Source organism: Acytostelium subglobosum (assembly GCF_000787575.1).
Source record: "Acytostelium subglobosum LB1 DNA, scaffold: scaffold17, whole genome shotgun sequence".
NCBI lineage: Eukaryota > Evosea > Eumycetozoa > Acytosteliales > Acytosteliaceae > Acytostelium > Acytostelium subglobosum.
The window spans coordinates 185,534-210,924 of record NW_012236516.1 but is presented as its reverse complement, the minus strand read 5'-3'; the positions used below and the strand labels follow the sequence as shown (position 1 = coordinate 210,924).

General features: G+C 44.0%; 7 protein-coding genes across 7 annotated transcripts; 1 reads left to right on the top strand and 6 right to left on the bottom strand.

The window, feature by feature from the left end:
• Positions 1-41: 41 nt before the first annotated feature.
• Positions 42-1,075, bottom strand: SAMD00019534_080960 (hypothetical protein; the record flags this gene model as incomplete). Its single annotated transcript, XM_012896556.1, has 2 exons — positions 42-875; positions 941-1,075. The coding sequence occupies 2 exons, from the start codon at positions 1,073-1,075 to the stop codon at positions 42-44; spliced, it is 969 nt and encodes a 322-aa protein (XP_012752010.1).
• A 1,548-nt stretch (positions 1,076-2,623) lies between these two features.
• On the top strand, positions 2,624-7,866 carry SAMD00019534_080950 (hypothetical protein; the record flags this gene model as incomplete). The annotated part of the gene is made up of 4 exons (XM_012896555.1): positions 2,624-3,420; positions 3,638-7,309; positions 7,366-7,687; positions 7,753-7,866. The coding sequence occupies 4 exons, from the start codon at positions 2,624-2,626 to the stop codon at positions 7,864-7,866; spliced, it is 4,905 nt and encodes a 1,634-aa protein (XP_012752009.1).
• Positions 7,867-8,124: 258 nt separating this feature from the next.
• On the bottom strand, positions 8,125-9,912 carry SAMD00019534_080940 (hypothetical protein; the record flags this gene model as incomplete). The annotated part of the gene is made up of 1 exon (XM_012896554.1): positions 8,125-9,912. The coding sequence occupies one exon, from the start codon at positions 9,910-9,912 to the stop codon at positions 8,125-8,127; it is 1,788 nt and encodes a 595-aa protein (XP_012752008.1).
• A 664-nt stretch (positions 9,913-10,576) lies between these two features.
• On the bottom strand, positions 10,577-11,381 carry SAMD00019534_080930 (hypothetical protein; the record flags this gene model as incomplete). The annotated part of the gene is made up of 3 exons (XM_012896553.1): positions 10,577-10,778; positions 10,855-11,152; positions 11,237-11,381. 3 exons carry the CDS (start codon positions 11,379-11,381, stop codon positions 10,577-10,579), a joined length of 645 nt encoding a protein of 214 aa, XP_012752007.1.
• Positions 11,382-13,307: 1,926 nt separating this feature from the next.
• On the bottom strand, positions 13,308-14,993 carry SAMD00019534_080920 (hypothetical protein; the record flags this gene model as incomplete). The annotated part of the gene is made up of 5 exons (XM_012896552.1): positions 13,308-13,631; positions 13,710-13,921; positions 14,010-14,358; positions 14,532-14,609; positions 14,745-14,993. Coding segments are annotated over 5 exons (1,212 nt in total), but the record flags the coding sequence as incomplete, so codon positions are not given.
• Positions 14,994-16,232: 1,239 nt separating this feature from the next.
• SAMD00019534_080910 (hypothetical protein) lies at positions 16,233-20,329 on the bottom strand (the record flags this gene model as incomplete). The annotated part of the gene is made up of 8 exons (XM_012896551.1): positions 16,233-16,366; positions 16,438-16,702; positions 16,771-17,030; positions 17,103-18,557; positions 18,634-19,093; positions 19,171-19,747; positions 19,843-19,949; positions 20,033-20,329. The coding sequence occupies 8 exons, from the start codon at positions 20,327-20,329 to the stop codon at positions 16,233-16,235; spliced, it is 3,555 nt and encodes a 1,184-aa protein (XP_012752005.1).
• An 846-nt stretch (positions 20,330-21,175) lies between these two features.
• Positions 21,176-23,740, bottom strand: SAMD00019534_080900 (hypothetical protein; the record flags this gene model as incomplete). The annotated part of the gene is made up of 5 exons (XM_012896550.1): positions 21,176-21,356; positions 21,435-22,506; positions 22,588-22,750; positions 22,823-23,117; positions 23,205-23,740. 5 exons carry the CDS (start codon positions 23,738-23,740, stop codon positions 21,176-21,178), a joined length of 2,247 nt encoding a protein of 748 aa, XP_012752004.1.
• Between the last annotated feature and the right edge of the window lie 1,651 nt (positions 23,741-25,391).

The following is a 25,391-nucleotide window of genomic DNA, read 5'->3' as shown; positions in this document are numbered from 1 at the left end:
TTAAACTAATCAATCAAAGCAAAAGTAAGCGCGCGCTAAACTTATGGCTTCTGGGCAATGAACTTGGCTGGCTCGGTACCAACGGTGATGTAACCAAAGTTGAATGGCTGGTTGGGGTAGAGGATTGGGTTCCAGGCCATGACCCAGGTGGAGTTGGAGCGGACAAGACCCCAGATGGTGGTTGGGTTGAATGGCTCAGAGGTAATGAACGATGGCTGCTGGATGTTGTCGGTGCCATAGTTGATGAGGTTGGCGCTGAACTGGGTGTACTGGTTGACGCCGTCGAACCATGAGTTGGTGGCAGTCTGGGTGATGTTGATTGGCTGCAGACGGTCTGGTGACTGGCAGGCGCACTGTGGTGGGATGTAGTAGATCGAGGTTGGACGGTTGCAGTAGGTTCCGAACCAGGCATCGGCGGCAGCACGACGAACACCACCGATGATGCGGGGTGGGGTTGGGCGGAGACCAAAGTAGCGGCTGAAGATGTAGTTGGAGTCGATTGGCAAGTTGGACATGCAGATCTTGCAGTAGAGGTCGGCGTTGAAGGTACCCCAGACGACGGTCTTGAAGTCGGACCAGAGGATGGAAGCGGCACACATGGCGCATGGCTCACCAGTGGTGTACAGGGTGAAGTTGGTGTATGAGCGGATTCCGTGGAGGGCAGTGCAGTTGTTGATGGCGACGGTCTCTCCGTGAGCAATCATGTTTGGCTTGCCAGTGTTGATACCAATGCAGGCAAGGGTGTTGTTGGGAAAGTAGATCGAAGCAACGAACTTCTTGTTGTTAACACGGGCAATGTCGATGATGTAGTCCATGTTGGCCTCATGAATAGCAAGTTCCTCGGCGGACAAGTCTGATGGCGACAAGATTGGGAGCTAGAGTGAAGGAGAAGTTAGTTTGAGTTATGTTCGATGATAATGGACTGTATTAGGTAACTTACATCGTTGACGTTTCTGTAGTTAGCGGTGTCTTGGGTTTGGCATTGTCCCATGGTGACGGTGGCTGGGTCGTAGGCGTCTTGGCAAGCCAAGGCAACGGACACCAACATGATGGTGAAGATGATAGTCTTAATCATTTTGTAAGATGTTGTTGTAGTAGTAGTAGTTGTTGTAGTAATACAAAGGTTTGAATTGTAATGATTTAGGACTTGTCTTGACGGGATTTATAGAGAATCAATCTCAATCATTAGAGCCTGTTGGTAGGCCTGGCCTGGCGTGATGCGTGTGTTAGTGTCTAGAGTGTTTAATCACTTTGCCGTAAGCAAGTTAGTAAAAACTACTATGGCCCATTAATAGAAACATATTGGTACTTGGACATCAATACACCTATCAACCTACCTTTGAGGGTACGTCTCGGACAAACCTTGAGTCAAGTCCATCAGGACCGTCCCCACACACAAATTAATGTTGTGTGTTTTGATCAATGGTGGGATGTTTGCAAAGTGGGGGGTTGTTTGATTGTGATCAAGTAGTGTCAAAGTGTGGGCCCCATTTTTAGATCTCGAATATGCGCTAGACGGGTCCAAGTACCATGGTTGGTACCCTGTTTTGTTTACAATGGACTTTGTTAACAGATCTAACGGCTATTCCATTCGAAGATCTTGAAGGAAGGAAGTTAGTGGTGAGATGTTATTTGCGTGACACGAAACCATCACTACTCACCTAATAGTAATATAGTTTGTAGTTATTAATAATGATGATGATGGTGAGGGTGATGGTTTTGATGATAATAAGGTCGTACCCTTGTATTAATGAAGTAGTTTGGTATACCTACCCATCTATGATCATTTATACCCAGATTGTGACATTCACAACCTGTTACCGACTTCCTGATTTGTAACCTAAAGGTTGTTTATAGAAATATAATATGTCCTGGATCGAGGACAACAACCTCATCATCTGTTTTGGTATATCATATTCACCCGATCAGATGATCAAAGCACAACACCTGTTGTATCTTCTGATCACACCAGTCCGACTTCGTTCCTGGTCAACTTATTGTTTTAGTCTTTCTTAAAACTATACTAGCATCTAGAGATAGAGATAATGATTGTAGTAATAGTAATAATTAACTAAGACTTTGTTTTAACTATGAGGCCTCAGGTGGATAGAATGATCAGACCGTTAAAGATATTTTGAGTGCATCCTTTCAAATAATTTGAACCATCTTTCATTGATGGCCGTTCGCATTGGATGATGGGGTAGGGAGTCGACTAACCCCCTATCAGACTTGAATACTTGAGTGATAAACATAACATTGATCATCATTCTTACTCATATACTTACACTTAGCATTTGTACATTACTACTACTATATTCTATAACTATACATTATTATCTATCAAATGATAAAGGATCAATAGAACAATAATAATTGTAGTTGATTGGTTGATTGAACGAACAAAGACAAGCATACACTTTATAAGTTTGTATGTAGTACTACATCAATGATGTCTTGATATGGTTATTATACTATAAATGGCTATCTTGTCATATATGGTCATCACTTCCTGATATAGACACTAACTCAAATCATCATCATTCATACCTGGAACGACATTCATTCATTCAATCAATCACTTCATTCCAATCATTCAATCAAAGTACTATCTACTATCCCAGAAATGTCATACTCATCCTCTCAATTCTGGGAACCTATCAATGCAACGGCTGAGAAGCCTGTGATTAGAGGCGATGGCATTCGTGTGTTTGGCATGGATGCTGAACTTGAGCTAAAGATGCAATCAAAACGCGATCCAGAGTATGAGAGCGAGTTGGCACAGTGGATTGAACAGGCGACAGGCATGCAGCTGGAGTTTCCCAATGACTTGGTCGAGTCACTGCGCAGTGGCATCGTGCTCTGCACGCTCATCAACACACTGATTCCCGATACAATCAAGAAGATCAATATGAAGCCAATACCAATGTTCCACCTGGAGAACATCAGTTTCTATCTGAAGGGCTGCTGGTCGGTGGGCCTGCCCTCATCCGATCTCTTTGTGGCCACCGACCTCTACCACCGCAAGGACATTGCGCAGGTCATCCAGAACCTGACGTCGGTGGCGCGATCAGCCCCAAACTGCCCGCACTATAAAGGACCCATCTTTGGCCAGGTCAAACACAAACACTCTTCGCCAACGATCAACCCGGCGCACGATCAGACGACAGAGACGCAGGAGGATAGGTTCGCTCCGCCCCTGCTCCTGAACGGGACCAAGCCAGGTCCCAAGGACTCCATATTCTGTATATACTGCGGCTCCAAGAAGACCTGCAACAAGTGCGATCATGCAGGCGATGAGAAGCTGGCCAAAGAGCGCGATGAGCTGTCGGCGCGCTCAGACAAGTTGGAGGCTCTTCTACAAGAACGCGACGAGCGCATTGAGCAGGATCGCATGTACAGTGAGAAGAAGGAGAAAGAGTGGTATGAGCTGGTCGAGGGCCAACAACTACAACTGGAGCAGAAGCAGCGACAGCTTGTCTCACTGGAAGCACAGAAGTCTTTGGAGTTGCAGAARGCTGGAGACCCAGAGAAACAGTGAAGCTCAGGTGGCACTACAGTTCCAACACCAGCTTGATGAGGAACGCGAGTTGGTCAAGCAGTTGGAGCTGGAGGCAAAGAGGGCTGCCTCCATGCACAGGGCGTTGGAAGAGCAGCGAGTGACAGAGGCGGAGCGAGCATCTGAGCTACAACGACTGTTTGACTCACATAAGAAGCTGGCGACAGAGATGGAGCTGGACTCTTCACGAGCATTGGAGCAACAACATAATGCACACGTACAGAAGGAGAATGAGATAAAGCAGTACCTCGACCAACTGAAACATCAAATGGAGGCACAACAAAGAGACTCGAGCGAGAGGCATGCTGAGGAGATGATTGAGATGCAGACCAGACACACAGAAGAGGTGACCAAGCTGAAGCAAGTACAGAGCGAGTTGGAGCATGCACAACGAGAAGAGGTTGCCAAGTTGGTGAACACTCAGCGCGAGTTGGAGGACCAGCATGCATTGGAACTCTCAAACATGAGGGCGAAGCATGAAGAGTTGGAGAGGAAGCATTCATCCGATGTGTCCACACTCACTCAAGAGCATGACGAACTGAAGGCCAGACTATCTTTGGAGGTCAACAAACTGAAACAGGTACGAGTCGAGCTGGAGACTAATCATTCATTGGAGGTGTCCAAGCTGAGGACAGCACATGATAAGATGGAACAGACACTTCGTTTGGAACTGGCCAACATGAACGCGAATCATGAGTCAGCACTGAGGGAGATGGACGAGAAGAGCACATTGGAGACCAAGATGGCGCAGGACTCCCTAAACACATTGATGGCCAAGCACGAGCTTGAGATCAGACAGGAGAAACTATTGATGAAGGAGATACAGGAGACACATGCAGTGGCGACACAGAAGGCTCTTGATGTTCAACACGAGTTGGCAACAGAGCGAGACGAAACAGCCAAACGATTGCGATGTGTCGAGTTGGAGTTGGAGCAACACAGTGCAGAGGCCCAGCAAGCCCGCCAGGCATTTCAAGAACGATTGGGCGACATGTCGAGGCAGCATGATCTCGACGTGCAGGGGTCCACCGAGCTACATGGCAGACTGGAGGCAAAGGCTAAAGAGTGCGACGAGGCTTTGACAGAGGTGGTCAAGACACAGGAGGAGCTTCAACAGGCGAGACAAGTGTGCGACCAGAGAGCAAAGGAGTTGGACCGTGTGCAAGAGACGAAGAGACAACTGGAAGACAAGTGCCAGGAGATTGGAAATGAATTGGCCGCACTCAAGGAGTCCAGCACGAACAAGGACATTGACACACAGAAGGAGATATCCACTCTGAGGAAACAAGTTGGCCAAAAGGACGTGGCATTGCGCGCCGCGGCACAAGAGCGCAAGCACTTGGAGGATCAGCGCGACCGTGAGGCGCAGAGAGTGGTCGAGGCGCAGAAGGAGCTGGAGGTCCAACGTGCACTGTACATCATTCCAATGGAGAAGACCATCGACTCTGGCAAGCAGTCGATAGAGCAGCTCGAGCAAAAGGTCGAACAACATCAGCTTCAGTACAGACAGCTCACACAACAACTGCAGAGTCTTGAGCAGAGGGTACAGACATACAGTACCGAGGAGGTGAAGCTACAGGAGCAAGTGCAACAATACGAGACGCAGGCGCTACAGCAGCAAGAGCAGCTACAACAACAAACAGTGCAGATACAACAACTCGAGCAGGTGTCCCAGCAGCAGACCACCGACATCCATGATCACCAACTTCAAGTCCAAGAGAAAGACAAGAGAATCCAAGTGCAGGACAAGCGTATCCAGGAACAGGCAAGGTGTATTGAGCAACGAGATGAGCAGGTCAAGGTGGCAGACGAAAGGATCAAGGTGATGGAGGTGCAATGTAAACAACAAGAGAGTCGTCTGCAGGAGCAGGATAAGTCCATCAAGCATCTGACTGAGCAGACTGAACAGAGAGACGAGCAGCTCAATCTGAAGAATGAGTTGGTGATTCAAAAGGATCAGGAGATTCAACAGCTCGTTGACCTACAAAGACAACAGGAAGCCAAGGTGAAGGAGCAGGATACTCTGATACAACAACTCAAACAACTGGATCAGGGACAATCACAAACCATTCTGGAGCACTTGGAGCAGGTCCGCGATCAAGACAAGCTCATCAAGCATCAAGAACAACTCATACATGACAAGGACCAGCGTATCCAGCAACAAGACCATCGTATCCAGGAGAAAGAGCGTCGCATCCTGGAGCAAGACCATCAGATAAAGACACAAGATCAACGCATCAAAGATCACGACAATCGCGCCCAAGAGCAAGTCCAGCAGATCCAAGTGCAGGACCAGCGCATCCAGGAACAGGAGCAACGAATCAGTGATCAGGACATGATAATCAAGGAGAAGGATCAAGTTGCCAAGCAACACCAACAGAGTTTGGAGAGCCAGGCCCTACGAATTCAGAGTCTCGAGCAACTTGTCCAGGAACAGCTTCAGCGCATCAATCAACAAGATGAACTTGTAGACACACAAACACAACAACTCAAACAACAGCAAGCACAGTATACACGAGCAGTAGAGAAGCAGGAGCAACAGCAACAAACTCATACTCAACAGCTTGACACCCATGCAGCCGAACATACCGAGCAAAGACAGATCATCGAGCAGCAACGTCATCAATTGCGCGAGAAGGAGGAGCAGATCGAGGAGCAGCAGCAACTGGCCTCTCAGCAAAGTCATCACATTCAACAACAACGTCAAGAGAATGAGCAACAAGCAGTTCAGATTGAGCAACTACTTCAGCAACTCGAACAAAAGAGTCAGCATACTTTGGCACAGATGAAGCAGTCTCAGGATGTGGAGGACAACCTACAAACCACCATTGACCAGCAGGAGAAGAGGATCGCCCAGTTCTTGCAGCAAGCCAAGGAACAAGAGTCTGAGCACCACAATCTGTCCGAACAGATCCAGTCCAAAGACAGTCAGCTCCAACTCATCCAGAGACAACATGCACAGCAACAGCGCGACTTAGCCGAACTCAACAACCAATACAGCAGCGTGGTGAAGGAGAAGAATGAGCTATCAGAGAGCGTTCAGTCCATGATAAACTCTATGAATCAACAGGAGGAGACTCTTGACAAGCTGAACCTTGCCCTGACCGAGGAGAGGAAGCAGAGCGAACAGAAGCTGAAGGAGCAGCGACAGGAGCTAGAGCATAAGTACCAGCAGCCAACCAATGGAAATGGTGGATATCTCGAGCGTGTCCAACGACCTCCCGCCATGCCTGTGTCCAAGGTGGCAGTGACAATGTGGCCGCAGATCAGGCCTGCAGAGACGACCGACAAAGAGGTGGAGAGACTTGAGAAGCTGGTCCAGTGTCTACAGAAGAGTCTGGCTGATGAGCTAGCACGGTCCAAGGTGCGAGAGTCAACCATCAAGCTGCTAGAGGATAAGATGCATTCGATGCAGGCACGTCCACGCAAACAAAACATGGTGATTCTTGGCAAAAAGCGATTCAACTCAATTACAACAGATGTCTTGGACAACAGATTGGTGGAGGATACATACAAGTGTGTACAGAGCATCCTTTTCTCACGTCCAATCGAAGACCATCAGGTGGATTCACTCAACTTACTGTTAAAGACTGAGGCTGGACGAAGAAGGTTCTCACAGATCCTCCACATGACCCTGAAACAAGTTCCCAACATTGTGCTGTCCCAAGACTCCTTCGAGGTGCTCCTATTCCTAATCAATGCCACTCTACAAGAGATGGATATCAGCAAGGAGCACGATATCATCACCGCCAAGTATGTGTACCTTATCTCCCAACTGAATGATCAACATACTAACTTTATACAAACAGAGTAATACTTCATGCATCTAGCTCGCTTTATCGCATCACAGAGTCTGATCAACAAGAGTTTATCAAAGACTTCATCAGGAGCTCACCAGTGTGGAGGAGCATCAAGTTCTGGGAGACATACTTTTGGGAACAATTGGCCAAGAGACACAGAAAGAGATATGACAACGTGGAGACGGTGGACAAAGAGATTGTGTCCAACCTACTCAGCTTCTTTGGTGTCAATATGATCCACTTCTCAGTTCCAGCGGATGACATTAAGAACTTCCTCATTGACATTTCACAGTCAAACGGATTGTCCTACTCAGAGGTCAACATTGTATTGGTATGTCGTTGGTGGATATTATCTCCCTTCAATCATTCTAATACTAACCTTTATTCATATAATAGGACTTCCTCAAATCACAACAACCTCCACCTTCATCCAATGGCAAAGGAGATGTACCCTTGTCTCCTTCTTTGAAGAAAGATAATAAGAAGACACAACCATTCCTACGTCGCTAGGGACTACCTTGTAATCACTTCACAATACCCACCACGAGGATATCATCTGTCCTCCCTGGAACATGTTGGTTGATATAATAAACTGACTGGGACATCGTACGAACAACACCTCCATCATGGTTGGTTGCAGTGCCAATTACCTTCAAGGTGCTTGCACTTTGTGATACTTTATATATTGATTGAGTGGCAATATGACCATGTCATGTACATTGGGTCAGAACAATCTGACTGTGAAGGGAAGGAGAAGAGTTGTCCAGTCTAAGGTCTGGATGGAGAACGTCCATTGTTCTCCTTGGCGACTCTACATCCATCGCATTGGTTGGACTTGCGGCAGTTGTGGTTCAGTGTCAAGTGGAGGAGGATGACATTACGCTGGCCTCTCTCGCTACAGTTGGTGTGTGGACACTTGATTGTGTTGGTATCCAAAATGTTGTCATCTTCTTCTTCCTCGATATCGGTGCTCTCATCACTGTCGTCATCAGAGTGATCTTCCTCGTCACTAATGAGAGAGTGTTTGCGCTTGAGAATTGGTGATGCAGGAGCCACCTCTTCTTCCTCCTCTGGGAGGACTGGATCTGGTGGTGTCGTTGTACTCTTTGTCGCTGTCCTCTTCCTGGCTGTTCGAGATGAGGCATTCAGAGATGGACTACAGCCTGGGCAAGTGATATGATCTATGCAGTCGTGAGTAAACATCCTAGCTACATGTCCTGGCAACATCTGTTTGCTGAGGAAGAGGTTGCAACTAGTGTGTAGACACTTGACTAATCCTGCCTCCAGAAACAACTTGATCGACTCGGTGTCGTCGGGTGTGGCAGTGAACTTGGATACCCTGTAGGCGCGACTGTTTGGACAGTCACAAAATCTGCCTGAGCATCTATGCCCATAGTAACAGTGTGATTGAACGTTCGTGAATGATTTGAATGACATAGAGCAGCCATCATGTAGACAGGACTTCATTCCACTCTTCTCCTGCGCCAGGGGTACCTCTTTTGGTGACACTTTGAGAGGCTTGGCTGGTTGGGGCAGCTCTGTCTTTGGCACTGACTTCTCTGTCTTTGGCGCGGACTTCTCTGTCTTTGGCACCGACTCCTCTGACTTTGGAACCGAGCTTGTCTGTCTAGCGTCTGGTATGATAATTGGCTTGGTTGTTGTCTTGGGAACCTCTGGTTTGGGTTGAGTTGGTTTGGATGGTAATTCGATGGATGGAGTTGCCTCTGGCTTGGCGATAGGGGGCGAGGCATCACACTTTGGACATCCTGGGCAAGTCTTGGGGTTGTCACAGTAATGTTTGGCCTGCATATGTGAAACCATGTTTACTTTCTTCACAAACCACCTTTCGCATGGCAGATTCTCGCACTTGACATATCCACGTGCCAACATCATTTCGATTGATGCAGTGTCGTCGTGGGATGCACTAAACTTGACCTTGTTTCCAGGTATGTTCGGGCAACTAGCGAATGTGCCAGAACAACCATGCTCCTTGGAGCAGTGGTTGAGCATTCTGCAACCTTTTAAAAATGGCTTGCCGCATCCAGTGTGTCCACATATGAGCTTGGTCTTTTTGTGTCCATGATCGCCGGGACTGCTGGGTTGGGAGACGTGAACACCCAGACTGGTGTTTTGATTGTCCGCCACATGATCTTGATGGTGTTGGGCTTTGTCACTGTCAGCACTGATTGAAATGGTGTCCATTGATGTTGCCATAGGTTCTGATTGCTCATCGGTCGATTGGTCTTTGAAGGACTTGACCCTCTTTGTCCTAGATCCACCATTCTGTATATGATAACAACCCTCGCAGTTACCCTTGTCGAGACATTGATGCTTGTCTGCCTGTCTGACACAGTGCTCCAACATTGACTTCTCATTGATAAACCATCTTATGCATGTTGTGTGTAGGCATTTGAAGAATCCATCCGCCAACAGCATCTTGTTGGAGGCCTCATCTTGTATAGCTGCCTCAAATGCGTAGCGACGGTAGTTGCGTTCATTAGGACAGGTTGCATATGTAGAAGTGCATCCATGTTCGTTCTTGCAATGGCGGATCATATCGGTCAACGATTTCCAGTTATGATGGCAACCCGTATCACTGTGCAAGCATTCCAATACGAAGTTTGGACAGGTGAAAGGCTTTGAATCACAACTATGAACAGTTGAACAATGGTCAGCCTCCATGTCCTGCACCACACAGCCAACATGTTGGCAAGCCTTCATGATGTTTGTTGTCTATTATTCTCTCTTTATTCTCTTAGACGTGAATATAAATTAATGTCTGTTGTTGTTATTGTAGTTGTAGGTTATTGTTATAAGTACTTGTTAAGTAAAGTATAATAATAATAATAATAAACGATAATGAGGGAGTAAGTGATAGTAATGCATTGACTTGAAAGAATGAAATGAAGAGTAGTGTGTGTTTAGGTTCTGTTGTTGAAAAGTGAAGGGGTTCTTTGTGAAGTTGCAAAGTGGTGAGAGTTCGGTCAATCAAACAAGAAGTGAACTTATTCCATTTATGGTATTGTTATCCAAATATGTAAACATTGTTGAATATGTACTAATACTAATACTACTATTCTGTCTTGACTCCCCCAACAAATCATGTATGAATGTGTCATCCATCCAGTCCACGATAACTAATTTGATTGACCATTACATGTACAATGTTATTGAGCTGCCTTACAAGCAAGAGCCAGAGCTTGATTGTATTATAATATTATTAACCATTGATGATGAGTTGATTGTTGGAGATTAACTTGTACTTTGTGGCAAACTGAGTGAATCGTTTACAAATGAGAGTGTTGGTCTCGATCTCATCATACAGCTCTCTATGATGAAAGAATGCATGAGCAAACAGTCTATACAATCTTCGAACCGTTGATTGTAACTGCTTCAATGATTCTTGTGATATCTCAATTGATCTATGTATGTTTAAAGTGTTAGTCATTCATTCTTGCTCCATTCATTGTCGCTTATTCATTCTACACTGATTCATACCTCTTGGGGAAGTGTTTATCACTGTTTAGCAATGTGGCAGTACTATCCAGCATGTGTACAATATAATCGATGGCACAACAGTCCTGTGTCTGTTGTTTAGCATGTGCGGCACAGAGGAATAACCAATCATCGGTGGCCTTCATCTGTGGACATGTCTGTGAATTGCAAACATCCTTTAGAAGCACTGCATACTGATTCAACTCCAAAGTGAACTGTCTAACATGTTCATACTGCCATAGTCCAATATCCTGTGACTCTGGTGGTTCCAATATTGCGTCAATATCCAATATATCCTTTCCTGGTATTGTGTTAACAATTGAGCGTGAGTGAGTATGATTGAGGAATGCAATATTGAACACATTATGATTGCGCTACTACATACTAATCTTATCTTGTATGTATTCTTGTGTAGCGTAGTTGCTTTCGATCTTTTCATAAGGTAGAGGTTCCCAACTATACAGGTCAGCGTTCTTTGAACCTATTCTATTCCTTCTCAATGAAGTTGTTGTTGTAGTGGTAGTCGTCATTATAATACAATATATATAGATCTTAATTCAAATTATAATATATAAATATATAAATATGTACAAATACAAATACAAATAGAGACAGAGATATTTGATTGATTGAGTTATGATGAATGATCAATGAAGTAGCCTTGAGAATAAGCCCGGGCTTTAATTTTGGATGAATCAGGGATGAATGATTATTTTGATTTTTTCTTTTTGGTGTGTGAGGAATTGTATGGGAGAATTTTGTGCGTGGGATTTTTGAATGAAGAGCGAAATGAGACCCAAGACAAACTGAATGATATGAGTGAAGGCTGACTTGATACGAGTCCTTTTTGTTTTTCCATTCAATCAGACCCTAAAAGGTACATACAATATATCGACTAGCTCAACAATGGCTACAGACTGGGCAGCGTCATCACATCAATCAATCAATCAACAATGCGATATTCAGGATCAATTCAAACATCAATGTTCGCAAAGACACAAGACTTTACAATATTATCAATCACACTGAGTGATACAGTTGATAAACGAACAAATGAATGAATGAATAATGAACGACTGAACGAATGAACGAACGAATGAATGAATGAATGATCACAATCAAGAAATGACAATAGTTGAGATTATAGTTTGACTCATCAACTACGATTATCGACTTGCGACAAGCGACAAGCGACCTGCCCAGCATCACCTACACCTACTAGTCAAGTCAAAGAAGATGAAGATGTAGAAGAACAAATATGCTAATACATTCATGTCGATTGTCATTGTATACATGTAGATAACAATGGCCAGAGAGTTGTGGTTAAGTCACCCAAGAGATATGGGACCCGGTTCCCGCAAGTGCCGTACCTGTGGTAATCACCACGGTCTCATCAGGAAGTACGCCCTGAACATGTGCAGACGTTGTTTCCGTGCCAACGCTGAGGCCATCGGCTTCCACAAGGTAAGACCAACAGTCAACATCTTTATCATTCATTCAACATAACCATACTAATTCCAACCATCTACCTTCACACTCATACAGTACCGTTAAGCAGCAGTTCCCTATTCAACATTATATGCTTGATGTAGCCAATAAATGCTCCTTTGACCTGATTGATCATTTGCGTCTAGCATCATGTTATTTGCATTATTTGATTGATTGATTGAATGATTGATTGGATGATTGGTTGTTGATTGAATGAAAGGATGAATGAATGATGATCACAATGATGAAGACAATGATGAAGACGACGATGATGATGATATTGATTGGGACATGGACATTTTATTTATATATATCTACATTTACACTTATTGGTTTGGTTTGGTGGATGGGATGGTCTTGATTGAACACATAGATAGTGATGGTGTGTGCGTGAGAGCGACTCTGCACATCACAACACAACACGTCAGCGTATCTTTGTGTCACTTTCTCTTGAACCAGCCAGCACCTGTATAGGCTGTACTCTCTCGTCCACCTTCAGAGTGGTAGAGAGGCAAGTCGTGGGCTGGTTGGAATGGAATTGGGGTCGACCAGACGATCGTTTGATTGATTGTTATGGTTATAGGTGGTATTACTGCAAGGGGAGTTGGTATTCTCGTTGGAATCCCAGTTGTTGTTGTTGATGGTATGTTGTTTATAGTTGTTTGAGTTGGGTTGATTGGTTGGTTGTCGAGAGGGGAGGGGGATCGTAATAAATACTATTATAGTATATCATTGATTGAGGAAAGGAAAGAGGAAGAGGGAAGAGAGGAGATGGAGGCATTGATTGGTGTAGGTTGTTCACTGCTCGAATCCAAATGTTATGTGTTGTTGAGTTGAAGCAGTGAAGTGACTGACTGATTGACTGATTGATTGAATGTATCGCATCGATGTGGGGCATTAGTTGTTGGCAGAGGTGGAGGTGGTGGTCGTGGAGGGGTGAGGACGACGGGTTGATGCCAGACGGATGATTAGACGGCGATGGCGTTCGGAGTTGTGGTGGAGGACGATGATATGGGCTGTGAAATCATGTGAGGAAAGAGCGGCGAGGGTTGTTCGATGAGGTGCATCGCGTGGGTTGGGATGATGATCTTGGCATAGTTGGGCCCCATCGCCAACTGCTCGGCAATGGTGAAGTTGAATAGTGGAGGCAGACCTCTGCCATCGGGGAACATCGTCTTTGGATCCCTGAGCTCATTGAAGAATGGATGTGCTATAATTTCGATTGGCTTCAAACGAGCTGATGGGTCATAGTGTAATATCTTTGAGATCAGATCTATTGCCTCGGGTGGGACCTATATTGAACGATTGATTGATTGATTGATTAGTTAGTGCTTGTCGCGACAACAATGTAATCTGATAATGATACATACATCTCTCGACTTGAATACCTTTGACCAAGGATTGGCCTTGATCTCTGGGAACTTAAATGAAGAGTAATGAGGATTCATAACAAGAATCTGCTCTTTGGTAGGTGTACCCAACACCTTTATGATCTCGACCAGTTGATCAATACCATTCTCGCCTGGGAACAACTGCTGTCCAAGGAGAAGCTCTGCCATCACACATCCAAGTGACCATATATCTGTTTGTTATTGTAACATCATGTTAGAATAGACTAGCTTGATTGATTGAATGATTGAATGATTGAATGAATGAATGAATATACATACCGATTGTTGTTGTGTAGTTTGTTGAGCCAAAGATGAGCTCTGGGGCTCTGTAGTGCCTTGAGCAGATATACGAAACGTTCGCTTCGCCCTTGACGAGGATCTTGGCGCTTCCAAAGTCACATAACTTCAATACACTGCTCTGTGTGTCCAGCAGGAGGTTCTGGGGCTTGATATCTCTGTGGCAGATGCCAAGTGAGTGGGTGTAGCTAATGGCTCGACACAACTGGTAAATGTATAGTTTGACACATAGTAGCGGTATTGGCTGTTTCGACAATGCATAGTGTCTGGTTATCCTGTAGACTGTATCGGGTACATATTCCAAAACTAGATTGAGGTAGACCTCGTCGTTCTGGAGAATGGTGGGAGACAAAGAGAGATAGATAGAGATAAAGAGAGAGGGAGATAGAGAAGTAGATAAGAAGTAGAGAATAGAGAATAGAGGGGTAGAGTGTGATGGGAGTTATTGAGTTAATACGTGTACCTTTGGACATATATCTTCCTGTCCCTGTTTATGATCCATACATCTGTCGTGTAGAAGCTGTTCTTCAACTGTACGATATTAATATGATTCAACATCTTCATTATCTGTAGCTCTCGGTTCTATTATGTATGTATGAGTGAGGGTAAAGAGATAGAGAGGGGATAGAGATAAAAGATAAGAGATAAGTAATAAGATATATGAGAGTAAGTAAACATTTAAATATAATGGTATATATAATGATTCCAATTAATTACCTTGTATCTTTGATCTTGCAACACCTTCTTGATGGCTACAACCTCCTTGGTGTCTGCTATGATTGCCTGGGTGACAACACCGAATGAACCATTGCCTACGACTCCCTCGGTGATGTAACAGACACCATTAGACTTGATGATGACCTTGTCAAACTTATTACGAAGCTTTGACTTGTTCTTATCCTTATCGTCTTCTTTCTTGTCTGTACTTTGAAGAGGGTCCTTTGTACTCATTTTTTGTTGTTGTTGTCAATTATTGTTGTTATTGTTGTTGTCGTTGATATTATTGATTATTGATTATTATTATTATTATTATTATTATTATACACAAGTTGTAATATATATATTATATAAATATTATTAAGTTGTTATTGCTGTATTGTATGTGAGAAGAAGAAGATGTAGCTGTAATCAGATGCAGTGATATGTATGAGTGTATCGCATCAGATACAATACAAGATTCCTGGATGAAGTAATCTGTATATATATATATAAATATAATATAAATATTAAGTCGCAACTCGGTTGTGTTGTGATTAATGTATGAGTGTAGTCGTCGATGTGTAACTGAAGCAACAGCACCCTAATTTACTACTATCTATATTGACTGTTGTTGTAGTTGAGTTGTTCGCTTTGTCGACTTGGTTTGTTATAAATATTTCTAAAGTATGTATGTATATATAAATATAAACAAGTTAATAATAAGAATGAATGAATGAATGAATAAGGAGTGAGTGCAACAGGCAGTTAATAAGAGTTGTTTAAATAAAAGTTGTTTGCTGAATGAGCTTGACTTGAATGATAGTTGTTGTTGATATTGATTGTGGATGGATGGAGAATGTGTGAGTGAGAGAGTGAATGAATGAAAGCTGGAGTAGGAGGTGAAAGAGAGCGTGAGTGTGTTTGGGAAAGAGACGGTGAAGGGAGTTGAATGAATCAATTTTTTTATGTTAGTTTTTTTTTTTCACCCCATCTCTTTGGAGTCAAACCATCATTCACACTCTCTTTTATGGTCTGTCCATCCACAAACAAGTGCACAAGATCTCTCTATGTTATGGATTGATTCTGTTTGTGTGTGTGTGTGTGTGTTGGTGTTGTTGGAGGATAGATTGATTGATTGATTGGTTGTGTTCAATTTCAACAACCTTAACAATCTTGATGAGTTGGTTAGTGGGGTGTGTCTCTTCGTTCTGGACCTTCAAGTTCCGGTGATCGGTTGTTGGACTGGAAGTAGGTGTGGTGTGGGTAGAGGAGACAGGGATCGGATTGGTCCGACAATGAAGTGAATGATTGATTGATTGATTGATTAGGACATGCTATGTGGTTACAATAAGTGTTCACAATACATTTATGATTGGTATTTCGGAGGAGTCCATGTCTAATGTGTCGATGTTCGGAGTTAGATTGGACGGACATGGAGATTGGGGCATGGTGCTTGGGGAATGTGGCTAGGAGGATGACGTGTGACAGTCATCTGATTGAATTGAATTATGCCAGCTTGGTGTATGATGGTGGATCGATTCTCTGCTTGATGAGATTGAACAAAAAGATTGGGAAGCAGCAGACAAACACTATGACCGTCACCTTCCACCAGAACTCACCAGAGAGAATGAATGACAGCTCTGTCAGTGAGTGGACATGGATGTTAGTGATCAATCATATGGTTAGGAGTTGTCTCGCGAAAATAACATACCGAATGCTGTGATCTGAGGTATCATCATGGTGACTCCATAGATGATCAATGTGCCAACCAATGAGATGATCATGTATCGGTGCCATGTGTGTATCTCCACCATGACATTGATCAACTCTACCAAGATCAGTGCAGTGAATGTGATCGATACAATATAGTTCAAGTTGCTTTCAAACAGTATAATGGACAACAACATGATCATTCCACCTTGATAAGCACTCTTCAATACCCATATTGCGAATGTCTTGTATGATAGTGATCGACCCTATAAGTGATTGATTGATTGATTGGGTTAGTATGAATGAATGAATGGATCCACGACTTCCAACCTACCTTTTGTAGTTCATGATATAGCTCTGGGAATCTAAAGACAATGTCTTCGGAGACATCCTCGTCAAGGATCAATGAGAAGATTGGTGCGTTGGTGTATACTGTGGCATATCCAACCAGCAGTGCTCCATTGTAAATTGAGATGGCGGCGTAGTAGTAGATGGCCGAGAAGACACATTGAATGAATGAGATGATCAGACCTCTGTGAATGACAAACTGGGACAGACTGGCCGACCTCTTGTATGAGTTCCTTCCATGCCATACTATTTGATTGATTGATTGATTGTTTGGTTAGTGATCGAGTCCATCAATCATAGGGTTCGAATGATACATACAAACTAGTCTACTGAGATAGCTGAATTGATTGATTGAGAAGTCTGCTGCTAGGGATGCTTGCTTGCCTTCCTTGCCAACGATTCCGACACCAACGTCGGCAGCTTGGATCATGCTGACATCGTTACCACCGTCACCAATGGCACATGTCCTCTTCTTGGTCTTCTCCTTGATCAGGCGGACAATGTCTGCCTTTTGTGTTGGTGAGCAACGGCAGCAAACGACGGATGGTGCCTTGGACGCGATGCTGATGAATTGGTCCTTGTAGTTGTCCAGACAGAGCTGGAGCGATGGACCGTCAATGATGAGACAGGCATCGCGCATCCTTGAGAACTGGTTCAGTTTCTCAAAGGCTCTCGTCTTGTCGCTGACAGAGATCTGGAACAGAGACTGTGTACGCGAGACCAGCTTGGTCGAGATGGCAATGCACGTGGCCGTCTCGATCTTGTCACCGGTGAGCATCCACACCTTGACGTCGGCGTTACGCAGACGCTCCAGAGTGGTCTTGACATTGGACTGCAGCTTGTCCTCGACACCGGACAGGGCGATGAGCTCGAGGTTCATCTCGATGGTGCCGATGGCCTCCTGCACCTTGGCGGCACGGTCGGATATCGATGTCTTGGCATGGTTGTAGCGGTTCAGGAACTGCTGGTACTCCTCCTCGGTCATTGTACGCTTGGCAAAGGCCAGTGTGCGCAGACCCTCACGAGCCATGTTGCCCGACTCCTCGTCCAGCCAGTCGTTGTTCTGGACCAGCTTCGAGATGATGGCGTCGGCGCCCTTCATGTAGAATGTGATGACGCCCTCGACGTCCTTGACGATGATGCCCATGCGCTTTGTCTCTGAGGTGAAGGGGAAGATGTTGAGGATCTCGTATGTCTCCAGATCGTCCTGTGGCGTGCGAAGAGTGATTGAGGTGAGCTCACGCTCGGTCAACACGAGGCCAACCGACTCGGTGAACTTGACGAGTGCAATCTCGTCTGGACTCGATGCCTGATACTTTTGATTGTTCTCGGGTGCCGAAGACGATGATGAGTCGTCTTCTTCCTCCTCTACGTTCTCAGACTTGCGTGGTGTTTCCTTGATCTTCTGGTAACCAGTGCGTGAGCGGAAGATATTGAGGCTGCTGAACTTTGATGAAAGGCTGCTTGACTGTGGCGCTTCCTTGGCAATCTGGATGTTGTCTCCCTCGTTGATCTCAACATGTGCGTCATGACCATCTTGTGGCTGCTCACTCGACGTGGCGACAGGTGTGACATTGTGACAAAGTGCGATTGCTGTGATCACCTCTTTGACTCTTGTGCCAAGATTCCTTCTGTTCCTCACAGCAACCGAGTTCCTTGACGATGTGGCCGCTGAAGCAGGAGCATACGATGCTCTGAGCTCAGCTTGCAAGTCGCTAAGACTCTCCTTGGAGTATGATATTGAGCCCAAGTGAAGCTTCTTGAACACCATGTCTGTAAGTGAGGAGGAGGAGTGTGAGTCAGTGAGTGAGCGCAAGGGAAGACTATGCCAGGGACTCGCGATCCTTACCATTCTGTGTAAGTGTACCAGTCTTGTCTGTGAGGAGGTACTCAATCCTGCCAAGCTCCTCGGGGATGGTGGACGAACGAACGACTGTGCCTGGGATCTGCTTGTCATTCATCATCATGAGGGAGTAGGCAGTCTTGCCCAGGTCCAAGTTCACTCTCATACTGATAGGAATGATCGAAGAGAACAGCAAGATGTACCTAAAGAGGTAGATGTACCAGTAGCCGCGGAAGCCCTTCAAACAGATCATGACAAAGCCAAGGAAGCAGAGAAGAAGGAACAGCAACTTGGACATTGTGTTGATCTCATTGTCCAGCAGTCCGACCTTTGTGGCGGGCATGCTTGTGTTCATCTGACATCTACTCTCGCGTCCAGTGTACATCGCGCAACCAATCACATTGCCAGAGGCAACAACAGTGTTTGCCCAAAGTGTGTTCTCCACCGACACAGACTCTGTCTCATTCTATGATTGATTGATTGATTGATTAGTTGTTAGTGAGGGGTCGTCTCCCCAGTCCCAGGCATGCCATGGATACATACAGAGTCAGTCTTTGTAAAGTTGCCAATGAATGAGTAGATGTCCTTCTTGGGCTGTTCGGCAAAGATGGACGCTCTCATGTTGAGCAGCGCCTCGTCATTGGCCAACTTTTGAGTGATGTTGACCGATCGTCTGAGCTTCCAGTCAGTCTCGCCATCGAGTTGGTCCGTCCTGATGAAGGAGGCGCCATTCTTCTCGGTCGTTCGCAGAAAGAGGAGATCGCAGGGCACACGTTGGTTGGTCTCCACCTTGATCAGATGGCCAACGCGGATGTCCGAGCTTGGTATTGATACGTAGCCATTGGGCGTCAATCGCAGGTATTGCTGTGAGTTGGCTTCTTTGTCACGCTTGAATCGCTTGAAATCGTCGTAGGCTTCCTTGAGCAATGTGATTGTCAACACAAAGACCAATGGCGCCACGTATGTGAACATGTAGCCAACTTGAAGAGATGGGATGAACTGAGTGAGTGCCACAATAAGGAAGAAAAGATTGAAGAAGTACTTGAACTGTTCATAAAGGATGACAAAGACGAATGTGTAAACATTGTACTTTTGATTCCTGACGACGTTTGGAGGGAACCTAATTGATTGATCGATTGTGATTGAGTGTTTGGCGCAGTGAGAGTCAGTATGACTGTCATGTGATTGATCACATGACCAATCAATCAAACATACTTTGTCAACTGTTCATCCAACTCCAAGTTGATTGTTCTTGGTAGGTATATATGTCTTCTAAGTATGAAGTCTTTGACCTTTTGTCTAAAGGTCCTTGGGTCGACCTCCTATGTTTGGTTGATTGGTTGATTGAGTGAGTAAGTAAGTTGTCCACTCAACCTCATTCATGGCCAATCATTCATGTACTTACCGACAACAAGGGCATTGATTCTGACATGAGAGGCTTTGATTCGTCCAGCTCGTCCTGCTCCTGCTCCTGCTGTTGCTGCTCCTTTTGATCCAGCTTCTTGTTCTTGCCCTGCTTACTTGAAGTAGTAGTGGACCTCTGCTGTTGTCTTTGATGATGTACGTCTTTCAAATCTTCAATCTCTATATATGTACTATTGCTCTTGTTTAAATCTCTATTATAAAGTGAGTTGTTATTATCAATATTATATCCTTCGTCATCATCACCATCATCACCATCATTATTAAAACGATGTGACATGTTTGTTTGATTGGTTGATCAAATATATTTATATATTTATACACAAGTTATTGATTGATGGAYTGGACAAGATGTATGAATGAATATATGAATGGATGGATGATGGATGATGGATTGGTAGTGCGTAATTGAAGTCTCAATCAACCATTCGAAGGTTGTTGGTTGTTGTAAGGGGAGAGTCTTGGTTTGGCAAGCTTTGCCAAGATCTTTTGTTTTTTGATTGCGAGGCACTCTTGCATGCATAAACCGATGGGTCGCTTGCATTGACAAGTTATAAAGTCCATTCAATACTACATCTGTTACTCGACAATGATTGATCAAACGATACGATGAACGAATGATTGGATAGGTTGTTGATATTGCAGTGTCGTCCAATCAATCAATCAATCAATCAAATCTAATATAATCATCTAGATGTAATGATTGTTTGCTGGGAGTTCCTACCTTTATAAACGAATGATTGAATGAATGATTGAATGAGCTGTTCTGTTTTTGTATAAGATGAAGATGATGTATATATAAATAAATAAATGATACAGAGATATAATTATATTTGTAATTCAACCAAAGGTTGGAGATGCAACTGATACGAAAACAGAGTGATTGCGACAGAATCATCCTTTGAAAAAGTGTTTTGCAAGCAATGAACCCCAAAAGTTTGGGCTTCAGGACCCAGAGCACACATTGTTTGGTTCCCTGGACATCCAAGTCGGCGGGTCCACGCTCATACAAGTAAATGTGTGTAGTAATACATTGGGTAGTGTATTTATAAATAGGGAGTGGAGGAGGTCAGGCACATGTGATGATCCCAGATCAATCTTGGCATGGATCCAGTATGGTAATCCATTAGTGCGTTGGCATGAAGAAGAATAGGAATACAATTATAAGATAGACAATGCATAGTGTCGATCCGATGAAGTAGTTGGTCTTGCCATTGGCCAGCACAAGGTTCATCACAACAGCGCCAAAGAACACTGCATAAAAGTCAAGTGTTGGGAAGATCAGATTGAATGTCGGACTTCCAGAACTAAACAATGATGATGATGACAAAGGTGTCAGTCACATGATCGATCAATCAATTACATCAATGTGGTGTATAACTTACAAATGTGACATGATTGCAGAGATAAAGATTAGGACTGGAACTTGGAAGAGAGTGATTTGGACTGAGCCACATGCTCCAATCTCGAGTGCCAGTGGCATGTTGTTGTTTAGCGCGAATTGGACTGCGTTGAGATACTCGGCGGCAGTTGGTACCACTCCTAGGATGGTGATTCCAAGGAATTGTGGCGTGAGGTGGAATGCTTGGACGACGGGATCGATCGTGTCCACCAACTTCTCACTAACCAACGCGAACAATGTAGTGCAGAACAAAAGGATGACGATACACTGTGTCCTGGACCATTCGGACTCGCCCTCGCCCTCCTCTTCCTCCTCGCCGCTGCTGCTGCCACCATGGCTGTGGCCATGTGCGCCACCACCAGCACCACCAGTCACATTCTCAGTCTGATGAAGGATGTGACGATGGGTCTTGAGGGTGAAGAGAAGGCCAATGAAGTAGGCGATGGGCAAAACAGCACTGACGGCGTACTGTAGCGAGCGCGCCTTGTTGAGGTAGATCGGGTCGTTCTCAATGTTGGCCTGGAAGTACTCGCAGACTCCACATGAGATGCTGCCGGCCAATGATCCGTCACCGCCAGTTCCACCAGTGGTGCACTGTGAGCATGTGAGCTGGTAGCTGCCAAACACCTTGTAGAGAACGGTTGGCGAGAAGATACCGACGATGGCCACCATCAGCAGCACCATGCTGACGCCCATCACAGAGTGATTGAATCGTTGCTCCTTGTGCTTGAGACCTCCGACGACCATCGCCAGGCCAGGGATGAGGAGCATGGCGCCCATGAGTGAGCCGGTGACGGCGGCACGGGCCACATCAACCTGGCCCTTGTTTAGCGAGGCAACGTATAGGATCAACTCAATGATTGATCCGAAACTAGTGTTGATCAGTGCGCCAATTGCAAAGCTGGTCTGTGCTGAAAGACTGGCAATGGCTTTACAATTGTAGTAAGACAGGGGGATGGTGGAGAGGATACAACACAAGAAGATCACCGTTGGATGAATATGCTCCTCAAAGAAGTATCCAAATATCAATGATAATATGACGAATGGAAGAAGGTCTGAGTGATTGAGTGAGTTAGTGTGAGTGGATGAGATGGAGTGGAATGATTCCGGATGATCAATCACTTTGAGATACCTACTGACCAAACAAACATTCATTCCACTGACGTTGAACTTGTAAAATTGTAGATTGATGGCCTCAACTGGATACAGGACGATGACAGAGTCAGTCCTGGGTGATTGAGTCTCAACTCTCAGTCCAAGAGGGTCCACAAACAGGTTGTGAAGTATCTTGTGATGCATCTAGTGTAGGTTGGATGAAGGAGTCAGCAGACATGTCATGCGACAGCATTCAGAGTGTGATCGCATGCATACCTTGGCAGTTGGTATCATTACAACAATGAACCATGAGAACATCATGAATAGACCTTGGAAAATGGCAAGGATTGGTGCGCCGATTAGATAGTATACAACCATTCCAACTCGGAGTGATGTGGATTGAGGTAGTATGAATGATGGATTGTTTCCAGATGCCTTCAATGGTTGTTTCTCCGATGAATCACCAGTCTGTCTATTGATCCTTCGCTGGAAATATTTTCCAAATGGCCAAAGTACAAAGTCCTTTAACTTCCAAATAACATTGCCATAAGGTATTCCAAAGTATGATATACTTGGAGTTTGGTTTGATTGATGGAAGATCAGTGAGAGTGTGAGTTATAAGTTGAGTTTGCCATGTGATTGATTGAATAACACTTACAATAATATAATGCTAACGATTGCAAACACAAGGTATAATATCCAACCAAAGAGTATGGCATATATGTAGTTTCCAACAGAGTTTAGACTCTTTTGAACGTCTACTTGAGAGGCGGGCTCACTGTAGAGACCGCGTGTGAGTGGTGATCGATCCTGTAGACGCTTCTTTGAAATGTGACTCTTGAATGGACGGAAACCAAACATATGATTCTGGAGTATGTGCTTGGCCTCGAGCGCATTGGTACCTGGGGCAATACCAAGATCTTCATAAGTGATTGGCTGATCAGGCACCGACTCAAAGATTGACACACGTTTGGTTAGTGTGCCACCTCCAAGGTCTACTCCGCCAATCGTTCCAGTGGTCCCACGTGCTGGTGTTGACTGTGGTGTCATTGTACCGCCGCTGGACACTGGACCACTTGGGTTATTGTTATTGATCGATTGGTTCTCTGGAATGGGTACATAGACCACGTCCCCATCTTCATCAGAGAGGTCTCTATCCAATCTGTTGTAAATATGTATATTTGATTCTGACATTCTTGTTTGTAGTTTGTTGGTTGTTATAGCAAAGTGATTATTGTGATGATCATTTGTGAACTTGATGATCTATCTCTACTTCTCTCTGTCTGTCTCGCTGACTATCTCACTGTTTCGCTGTATGTCTCACTGTCTAACTACACTCTGTCTTTGCTTGTTCTAAAGTACAACGTCAGTTCAGGTTCGTGATCATTGCCTCCCTCTGTCTCTCCCACTCTTATTGTTCAGAGTATTAAGATTCATCATTGCAGCGAGGATACTAGAGTCGTAGGTAGAGGACTCTACACCTTGTCGAAAAGTCGGCGGAAGGTGTATTGATTCGTTTGGACCTGGAACAAGGCATGCAAAGGCCTCTGTACAAGGTTTGCACAAAAAAATGATACCCTTTGTGTGGTTGTGATGTTGTTGCTTTTGCAAAAGATATATTAGAATCGAATCTGATAAATGATGAAGCGTCATAGTTCCATCTTTGGAATTCTTTGATTTAATTAATAATATTATTTATATTATATAATATAACAAAGAATAATAATAATTCCTCTTTCTTCTTTGGAAGGAATATTTGGATTGGATTCTGGTCTATCTTTGTAGGCCAATATTTGATCCAATGTTTCAATTTCCTTGGTGTATTCCAATGAAAGCTATATTGTTATTATTATTAAGTTAGAATATTATCTTTTGGAGAATCCAATAATAATTAAACATACAACTATGCTTTGGACCCAGATAATTCTGTGCCAGTTCGAATAAATGTGATATAACAATTGGATTGGATAGACCATAGGCTTTGAACACTTTGATAAATTGTGGATAGGACTCTGAGTTCTCATAAGCAGAGATCAAAACACTTCCATCAATATCAATACCAATATCACCAATATTCAATTTCATTTCCTTTGCAATCTCACTCTTTGTAGTGGCCTGTTGCAAGATGAAATGGTCTATCATTCTTTAAATATATCTTTATATAAATATAATATAATATTATTAATATTAATTTAGTATATAAGTATAAATACAACTATATATACAAATTATCTATATATAGAGAGATAATAACAAATAGTTAATTTATTAACTATCTAAAGAGGTATCTTGTTGATGTTGATAATATTATATAATTAATTTCGAGGAAAGGTATGAGTGATTAATTAATGTTGTCATATCATATCAATATCAACTAAAACATATATAACGCCATATTCGTATAGATGCACCAATAATAATAATGCATATGCACACTAGATCTACAACACTCATAATGGTACTCTGATCTCTTTGTGAACTTGCCTGTCTGCCAACTTGGTCCAAGCAACAAAGTTTGAGTGCTCGAATGCGAGTGACTAGACAAAATGAGTAATGTGGTAGTGGAGGACAACCAATCAATGAAGTTAAATAGCCCACAAACACCATATTCATTGTCCGCCATCTATTCACAATGTCAATTGTCATTATAATAAGACAGTTTGCAGTCTACAATACATTATAGTTTAGTTCAGAACAATATGAGTGGATAGAAACCAAGTGACATCTCCGCAGCTGTCTATATTGCAGGCATTATGGATGTGGTTGTTWTTKTTGTTGTTGTTGTTGTTGTTGTTGTTGTTGTTGTTGTTGTGGTTGTTGTTGGTGTGGTGGTGTTGTTGTTTTG